General features: G+C 38.1%; 1 protein-coding gene across 1 annotated transcript in view; it reads left to right on the plus strand.

Annotated features, from left to right (window-relative positions):
• The window catches only part of GRIK2 (glutamate ionotropic receptor kainate type subunit 2), a 452,815-nt gene extending 443,119 nt beyond the window's left edge, over window positions 1-9,696 (plus strand). The window contains exon 16 of the mRNA XM_075145571.1: window positions 8,067-9,696. Coding sequence (XP_075001672.1) covers window positions 8,067-8,231 — 165 coding nt within the window. The 3' untranslated portion in view covers window positions 8,232-9,696. The remainder of the gene's footprint in view (window positions 1-8,066) is intronic.
• The last annotated feature ends 403 nt before the right edge of the window (window positions 9,697-10,099 follow it).

Here is a 10,099-nt window from a genome sequence, read left to right on the forward strand (position 1 = left end):
AATGCTTCCCTTTACTTGTCCAACATAGCAGCTACCTCCCTGGGATTAAGCTGCCATCATACCCCTATTTCAGCCAGGTACTGGAAGTGCAAAATAACTGCACCATCCTGGTCTGACAAGAGAGTAGGACTGTGTATCATCTGCATGCCGATGACACCACAGCCCAAATTATTTCATTATCTCCTCAGTGGCCTCATATACATGTTGAAAGGAAAGATGACAGGATGAAATCTTGTGGAATCCTGCATGAGAGAGAGCCCTCGGGGCTGATGAGCAATTGCCCTATGTCATCCTCTGGGATTTCTCTGAGAGGAAAGAGTGGAACCACACAAGTGCAATCCCATCTGCCCCAGCCTAGGTCCACAGGTGAGTCAGAAAAACATCATGGTCAGTGCAATGGCCAGAAAGGCTGCTGGCAGAGCTAAACGAAGCCACCTTTGAAAAAGCTTTCTGCACTGATAGGAGTTCCCCATCAGCCACAGGAACTACTGTAGCTGTTAGGCTGCACTCAGACTAGAAACAAGGTTAAATAGTTTCAGAAGACTTTAAATAGAATCAGAGTTGTTTGACCAGAAGTCTTTCTCATCCACCAGAGTACATTTTGTTTTGTTAGGAAATAAATTTTAGAATTTGAGAGTGGTTGAATTGTTTTTTTGGACACCAAGTGATAATTTATTGAACAGATCATTTAAGGCAAGCTGGAATCTTATTGTCCCACTGGGAGACACTAACTATACTAGAAGTGGCCTGCAATGAGGTCCTGTATGTCATCTAAGTTCATCTCATAACTCTCAAACTCAGTGAGTACTTAAGCCCATGGAAGATTATTTTAGTGTTTTGTTACAGAAAGGGTCAGTCCCATCAGATTCTTGTTGATCCTCTCCATAAAATAGCTAGAAAAGTCCTTGAAACAAACAGGATGCAATTCAGTTACAGAGTGAAGCACCTAATGCTTCACCAAGCTGTCTGGAACAACTTTACTGGTCTTGACTTTGTAGATACTATGGTGAAAATAAAGGTTAATTTATGGAATTATAATTTCCATTTTGCTTGATATTATTGTCTATATTTGAGTATGCAATGAAACCTCCCTTACATTTTGGCCTGAAAATAATGTCCTAAAATGGCTGCTTGTTCTACTTCTACCAAAAAGCAATAATTGCTAAATCTGAAATTGCAAATGTATTGGTGGTATTTTCAGCTAATTCATGTGAACTTAGCCTGCAGTGTACTTGTGCATTATACTTGCTATGGATTGGAAATGTACTACATCAGAAAAGTCTGTGGCGAAATATTTTTAATGTAACCATATTATGTATATACAGATATATATGTATATACATATATATGTGTACAACCTTCTATCAACAATCATGTCTAAGACTAGGTATATAGCTAAGCAACGTAAAAATATGATCATGACAAGTACAATTTAACTTCTTTTGAAATGGTGATACTTCAACTACAATGAAATATGATTTCTCTTTTTCTGAGGTTATTTTCATTCTGTTAATTGTTCATTTCTTTGTGATCCTAAGTCAACATTTTGCTAGGATTTGTGTTTCTGTCTAGGGGGTTTAAGACTGACAGGTTTTCCATATACACATTCAAAATCCCTGGAGGAGTGGCATTTGGAAGCAGAAACTGATAAGGAGGGAGGGTCAGGGTAGCGCTGTGCATTCATTCTCAGCTAACTTCAAGAAGATGAAAAACAGTTTGATTGGTATATCCTGCTAGATGCTAGAACACTGACCATAACATAACAAGACGATGCAGGATTACTGCTGTTACTCTTTTAAGAAAATGAAAGAAGACTTCAAATAGTATCTGACACACAAGACCAGAAATAATGAACTCCTGAGTAAATCTTTTAGTTTTTCACTGAATGTTGACAGTTAACTTTATATTAACTGCATCAAAGAGGGGAAAAAATAGCAAGCGATTGGAGATTTTTATATTTAAAGCACATTGAATATTATTCCCTTAAATCAGAATGTTAGCAGTGGTGCAGACATGCCATTCCTGTCTTCCTGTTGCTCTTTTTAGGCTGTTAAAAGCAAAATCTATGGTGATAGTCTCATAATTCCATGTTTAACAAATGCTAATATGATTTCTAATTACCTTTCTAAATTCCTATATAGCAATATAATGAAAACAGTTTAAATATTGTCTAGCGTTCATATTAATACATACATGCAAAGATATGTTTTCTTCTCAGGTCATAAAGCCATACACAAGCTGTCTAAATAGAATCATAGAATCATTAAGGTTGGAAAAGACCTCTAAGATCATCGAGTCCGACCGTCAACCCAACACCACCATGACCACTAAACCATGTCCCTAAGCACCTCATCTACACGTCTTTTAAATACTTCCAGGGACGGTGACTCAACCACTTCCCTGGGCAAACTGTTCCAAGGCTTGACCACTCTTTCAGTAAAGAAATTTCTCCTAATGTCCCATCTAAACCTCCCTTGGCGCAACTTGAGGCCATTTCCTCTCATCCTATCGCTAGTTACTTGGGAGAAGAGACCAACCCCCACCTTGCTACAAACTCCTTTCAGGCAGTTGTAGAGTGCAATAAGTTCTCCCCTGAGCCTTCTCTTCTCCAGACTAAAGAGTTCCAGTTCCCTCAGCCGCTCCTCATAAGACTTGTGCTCCAGACACTTCACCAGCTTTGTTGCCCTTCTCTGGACACGCTCCAGCACCTCCATGTCTTTCTTGTAGTGAGGGGCCCAAAACTGAAAACAGGATTCAAGGTGCGGCCTCACCAGTGCTGAGTACAGGGGCACGATCACCTCCCTACTCCTGCTGGCTACACTATTTCTGACACAGGCCAGGATGCCATTGGCCGCCTTGGCCACCTGGGCATGCTGCCGGCTCATGTTCAGCTGGCTGTCAACCAGTACCCCCAGGTCCTTTTCCTCTGGGCAGCTTTCCAGCCACTCTTCCCCAAGCCTGTAGCGTTGCATGGGGTTGTTGTGGCCGAAGTGCAGGACCCGGCACTTGGCCTTGTTGAACCTCATACAATTGGCCTCAGCCCATCGATGCAGCCTGTCCAGGTCCCTCTGCAGAGCCTTCCTACCCTTGAGCAGATCAACACTCCCGCCCAGCTTGGTGTCATCTGCAAACTTGCTGAGGGAACACTCAATCCCCTCATCCAGATCATTGATAAAGATATTGAACAAGACCGGCCCCAAAACTGAGCCCTGGGGTGAATAGATCGTAAACAGTTGTCTTGGTTTAACCTGGCAGGCAGCCAAATACCACGCAGCCGCTCACTCACTCCCCCCGCCCCCCAGTGGGACGGGGAGAGAATCGGAAGGGTAAGAGTGAGAAAAACTCGTGGGTTGAGATAAAGACAGTTTAATAGAACAGAAAAGGGAAAATAATTATAATAAATAATGATAGAATATACAAAATGAGTGATGCACAATGCAATTGCTCACCACCCGCGCTGACCGATAACCAAGTAGCGATCGGTACTTTCTGGATCACACCTACCGTTCATATACTGAGCATGACGTCACATGGTATGGAATACCCCATTAGCCAGCTGGGCTGGCTGTCCTGATTATGTTCCCTCCCATCTTGTGTACCTAGCTCAGTCAGTAGGCACGGGAGCTGTCCTTGGACTAGGAGGGCACTTAGCAACAACTGAAAACATCAGTGTGTTATCAACATTCTTCTCGTACTAAATCCAAAACACAGCACTAGGAAGAAATTTAACCCTATCCCAGCCGAAACCAGGACAACAGTGGTAATATTTCACAGAATTATCTTGATTCTACATGACTTGTGAGTTGTCAACTGTGGCAAATGAACGAGGTATCAGTTACTTCTTTACTCTTCTTAAGGAGATGAGCTTTTTCAGAATTGCTTTGTGTTAAAAGGCTGAGAACTAGAGTTCTGATTAAAATTTTCTTTTGTACACTTGAATTCCCCACTTAGAATTGCAGCTCTTTTTTCTAATGTTTTATAGTGATTGTTTTGCTACCACAAAATAGTTGCACTAGTGTTTAGAGAACTGTATGCCTTCCTTCAACTCTTCTACTATTTGATTAGATCTAAGATGACTTGGAGGTAGCATTTACTTTCTAGTAACATTTAAGAAGACAACTTACGATTTTGTAAGGGTTGGTGAAAAATCAATAACTGATGTTCTTGTAACATGCCTGCAGTGTGGAAGGTAAGTTAGGGGCAAAAGGTTATTTTCTTTGAATTAAGCGGAAAGTCTTGTAATATATACTAAAAGTGCTCAATTTCATGATGGACAACAGTTTTGAAATATAACCTATAAGTTCTGTGAACATTTCACTGCTTTTCTCTAACAATCTGAATGATCAATTGAAATCAGAATCAAGACACTGGATTATATTTTCTAAAATCATATCTGAAAATGTCATTTATCTGTCACAAAAAAAGTATTCTAGAGCTGCTTCTTTTTTTCATGTCTTATTACTCCAAAAGTTGTACCTTAACAATGAAAGAACACAAAGTTTAACTGTATAGAAAATGGAGACTCTACACAGATTGGAATTGAAACGAGACAAGAAAAGAATTTCTATTACAAAAAAAGGTCAAACATAAAGTATTCCTTTGTAAACCTTTTTTGAACATGATTTGGTAATATGTGGGAAAACTCTTCCTTATATTTCTCAGACAGAACCTAAAGAAGAATAAGGATCCAGGTCATGAACTTTTACATATCCTTGAATTCATCTTTCTTAAAATACATAAGTGAGTGAAATTTAAAAAAAAAAAAGAGATGTAATATTTCTCTTATTCAGTGCTCAGTTACCAAAACAATGGTACTATCTGGGAGCTAATACTGTTTGCTGTTTTCAGACATTTGATATTTTAAAACACATAGTATATATAAAAAAATTAGTAAATGAAGTAATTAAATCATATTTTTAATACAATATATGCAGATAAGTTCTCATGAACTTAATTTATACAAAATAATTTGAAAACACAGAACGAAAGAATTTTCTAGATAAAATAACTATCTCAAAATTGTGTTAACTGCCTTTTTAAGACTGTCAATCTTGCCAACATTTGTCATTTAATGAGTTTTCAGATACAGGTAAAATTCTCAGATGAAATGTGTTGGCAAGTTTCTTGAGATCTCATTTTCAGGATATTTCAGAATGTTGGCATCAAGTCCATACATCTTCTTACCTCTTGGCTCTTAATTGTAATCCTGTTCCTACTGATATTACCTAAAAATTTATATCCTTTGGTAAGTGTTTGCAGATCTTTGCAAAAGGTTTTGGTGGATTGATGCACCTTGAAAAGGATTCACTCTGATTTGGCACTCTTGTTAGATGTCTTGGCAAAAAAATACAAGGGGGACAATCTTGAAAGTGTTTGGTGCTAATGCACCATTTTTAAATTTAGGATTTTGTTCCTCAAAATGTTTCAGTTAGGTCTGTGATTCCAGAGGTGAGAGCCATATAATTGCTGGAGGTGGTATAACCCTGAGAGTTGCAGCATTTACTTCTTAATGGATTCCCCATGAAATTCCTGAGTTATGTGCTAGGTTCCTCACATAGTGAAAATGCCAAGATCTGAAAGCCTTAGCAATTTAGTCTGTAAGCCATTAAGGAATATTAAATTAAATCTTGCCCTTTCAAAAGATTTCAGGGCTAATTTCAGATTCATAATCATAACTGCAGTTCTGATGTTAAACAACAGCACTTTCTTAAAAAAAAGAGAAAGTCTAAGAGAAAGATACCTTATACATGAAGATCTGACATATTACAGCTCAGACCATTCAATTAGAAATTTTAGCCACCTCATTCACACAATGAAAGCCATAAGTTCTGTCTTGGATGTCAACCCAGTGCACCAGTACATTTTTAAAAGGGATTGCTAATGAGTGTCCATTGCAGAAGTCACTCCATGTAGCCAGCCAGAAATGACGAATTTTGTCTTGAACTTTGGCCTCTGAAGGACTTGTGATTAACTGTGCACCAGAGAGATATACCCTCCTCTCCTTTGGATTCACAAGTTAAACTTTTCTTAGTTGTAGGTGACTAGACACTTTCTATCATAAGTTGAGTAGATGTCATACCTTTGTTTCTACTCAGCAAGAGAAAGGAATGTTTGAAAGGAAAAGTGTCACAGCCAGAGTAAGATTACCCTTTCCTTCCCATCTGCCAATTCCCTTATTCATGCAAAGGATTAGAGAAGAGGGCATTTGTTCAGGATTTGCGGGATTCAGGTCAGTTCTAACCCATGACTGAGACAACTCATGTTCGTACTCTTTTGCACTAAACAGAATTTTACATAAACATATTGAAGTCGTCTCTGAAACAGGAACTACCACTGAAGCCTTTCTTCTGCCACTATGTACTGTAATTCCTAATCTACAGAATAGCCCCTGCTCTCCTTCTTTCCCTTTCTCCTGCTCTGCCTCTGTTAACTGCTTCCGTGCAAAGTAGAACAGAATCAGTAGGTGGAAGCTAAAAGTGTTTTTTACCTTGAAATGGTCTAATGCCTGTAGGTTACAGCCCTTTGCTGAGACACTGAAGCTTAAATCTCCTCCAGCAGAAGACATTGCTGAATTGACACTCTCAAATGTGTCTCACATTCAGCTCTAATGCTCCAGCTGATGAATGGCTGCACAGAAGAAAGTTGTAATGTCTGTCACTTGTCCTTCTTTAGCACTTGCCACTTTTTTTTGAGGAACTTGATTTGTTAGATCCTTCGAGAGCACACCTACTGAATTGATGACCATGGAGAACTTGAGTGTGAATTCTGGTGGGATCCAGGACTTAGCCAAACACGAATGTGTTTAGCAGAATTTCTACTGACTATGGCCAAATGACAAACCTATAAAGTTTAATGTGGAAAACTGAGTGCCTTACTGCTCAGAGTGCCTTCAGCCCTGGAGGTTGGAAGCTGAAAGCAGATTTTGATAAACACAGTTTCAATTTAGGCTCCCAAAGAACTAGGTAGGGTGAGGTGCTTAAATAGTTTCTGGATCTAATCTCCAAATTCCAGGTCTGTATGAATAATGGAGATGTAACTGTTTACAAATAAAGTAGAGTTCTTGATTGGGGAGATAAATTAGACAATTATATTTTGACTGATGATTTACCATTAATCACACAAAATCAAACAATGATCAAGGGATATTTACAGTAATTCCAGGTGCTCTGTCTTTTTTTTTTTTTTTTTCTTTTTCCAGACCCTCTCCCTGGACTGGAGATTAGTTATTAAGAAAACAAAATGCAAAGGGCTAGATTATACCTCAAAGGGTGAGAGCAATTGTCAGAGGCTTGTCATAACATCTCCTCCAGGGAGAGGATCTGGAAAAAGATTTTATTTTACTTTTCAAATTCCTTGCACTGTAAAATGGAAAAAGGGCTTTGAGGATCTAGCTTTTAATGTAAATGTGTTAATAAACTGTTTTTCTGATAATATGCTCTTCATAAAGATGGACGAAATTGAATATTTTTTGCAAATAGATACTCCACAAATGATAGTCAGTAGTGGAAGAAGTGTTTAGATACAGAAGATTATAAATGATGGAGTAGATATTTGTTTTCAGCAATGGGTCTGCATTTTAACAGTATTTAAACACTAATTTAGGTAAACTTCCTACACCAAGGCTTGTTGTTTTGTTGAGGAACAGCTATTTAAATCATAGAGAAATGAAAAATATTCTTTTGAAATATGGGCAAGAAGATTTTATTGAATACCTAATATACATGTTACATTCAGATGCTATCCTGTAAGGCTAAACTATGTTAACAGAACATCTGTTTGCAATATTTTTATGTATCATATGCATCCATGGTCAGAGGCTGCCAGATAAATAATTGCAGAGACAAGGTAATTTTTTTCACTGAGTCATCACAGCTTGATAAGTCATTTTAATTATTATGTGATGCATATTTAAAAGACAGCAATTTGTTATGAGCACCAGGCTGAGACAAAGCAAACTTACTAGACTGACAAGACTGTGTCAATAGAGTGAATCTGCTTCTAGACGTTGCAGCTAGATATTTCTTACAGATGTTTTTTTTTTCTTCTTCCTCTATTTCCCCCTGTAGAGGTCCTTCTGTAGTGCCATGGTAGAGGAGCTAAGGATGTCTCTGAAGTGTCAGCGTCGATTAAAACACAAGCCACAGGCCCCCGTTATTGTGAAAACAGAAGAAGTTATCAACATGCACACGTTTAACGACAGAAGGTTGCCGGGTAAAGAAACCATGGCATAGAGCTGGGAAAGCAAATACCCCAAGCACAAACTGTCGTCTTTTTTCCAAACAACCTTGCGAAAATGTTTCCTGTGGAAATATGCAACCTGTGCAAAATAAAATGAGTTACCTCATGCCGCTGTGTCTATGAACTAGAGACTCTGTGATCTCAGCAGTTGCAATGGCCAGACTCGAATCACAAGCATCATGGATCAACCAAGTTATGCGGGGTTACGCTGTTCGTCATGGTTTCCACCATTCTGAATGAATGAATGTTCCATGTGAGTTTTGTGGCTGGTTTCAAATGCAGTCTCAGTGAGAAATTACAGGTTCCTTTTGAAGTTCAACGGTTGCCAGGAGATGGAGAAAAAATGTCCAAGACGATACTAACCACGTAAGGAGTCTAGTAAAAGTAATATCTCAGAACTGTAGAGGAACAAGAAACCATATGTTCTTCTGAACTTCCAAGCATAAAAGAGTTGGTAACTGCTGGTAGACTGAAACTACCATCTGGACAAGCGATATGAGCTTCCTGGACGGGAGAAATGTTAAAGTTAAGAAACATGAATCCCATGAATAGAAGGATAAATATGAGGATGCTCACCTGCTTTTTGGACTGTGTCACTGAACTAAGTAAATAAATAATAATTTAAAAAAAAAATCAGTAACTTAAATTTACCTGAGCTGGAACTTTGATCTAAGAAAACAACAAAAAAAATCTGTAATTTTGACCCAATTTTTAGATGAATGAAAGTTTCTTTAGTACAAAGGAATGTATCTTACAACCTTTAGATATAAGCAATTACTTTTTTTTTTAATTGTGAAAAGAGGGAGGGGGGTGGGAAGCAGTGTATTTCACACATAGAGGGCTTACATTTCAGCCTGAATGGGTTTTGAAACCCTTGTTCCTGCTACTAATTGAACTCAATGGAGCCTGTGCAATTCTCGCTAATATTGGAAGTGGGATGGGTCACCTAAAAGAAGTGAATGTGGAGAACTTTAAGGAGGACTGCATTTTTCAATACAGTCACAGTACTAAATGAACAAAATTCTTGAGCAGTTTTTTTTTTTTCAAAAAAAAAAATGTTCAGGTTTATTTGTGGAAATGCAAGATTTCTATGAAAATAGTTTTTGTATGGAAATTTTTGTAATACTTTTTATCAACAAAATAAGAACATGTGTTTCTGTCAGGGGTGTGATGCCAAGCATGAATGGTAGTGCGTGTGCACCACCAACGTTTGGTGAAAACTATTTTTATCAAGAAAAAGGAATCTTAGAAGAGAAATATTTTCAAGTTAGATAATATAAAAAATAGGTGCACTACCACCACTGCTTACCATGCTACACCCCTGGTTTCCACTAGGCTGATAACATGCTGTCATGAACAGTTGTGTGTAAATGGTAAAAGACACAGACCTCTTGACCACATTGTGATAATAGTTAAAGTGCACTCAGTTTGCTGTTTGAATCCAATGCACAAAATTAAAAAAAAAAAAAAGCATTAAAATTATGTCAGTTTTAGTTGTTTTATTTTTGCTGTGTCATTGAGCAAGATATGTACAGTACTTTGTGTCAGTACTGGTACTTAGTCTCAGCTTAGTGCCCTATCCTGCTGATTCTTGCCACTAAATGCGTGGCCAGAGAGTTTGCTGGGATTTCTGAGAGAAACCATACAGCACGTTGTGATAAGTTTTTGCAGGATCTGGCTCTTAGCTTCTTCAAAGCTAATTTATATGTTCTACCTGTGGTGAGTTCCTGGACATAACATTTTGAAATACTGCCCTATAGATGCTGAAACTTGCACCTCCATCTACTGTAAATTTATTTGTATCTCAACAAAATAATGTATAGGATGGGCTATGTAGGAATGTTATATCAACCAAAAAAGA

Source organism: Calonectris borealis, chromosome 3 (genome assembly GCF_964195595.1).
Source record: "Calonectris borealis chromosome 3, bCalBor7.hap1.2, whole genome shotgun sequence".
NCBI classification, from domain to species: Eukaryota; Metazoa; Chordata; class Aves; order Procellariiformes; family Procellariidae; genus Calonectris; species Calonectris borealis.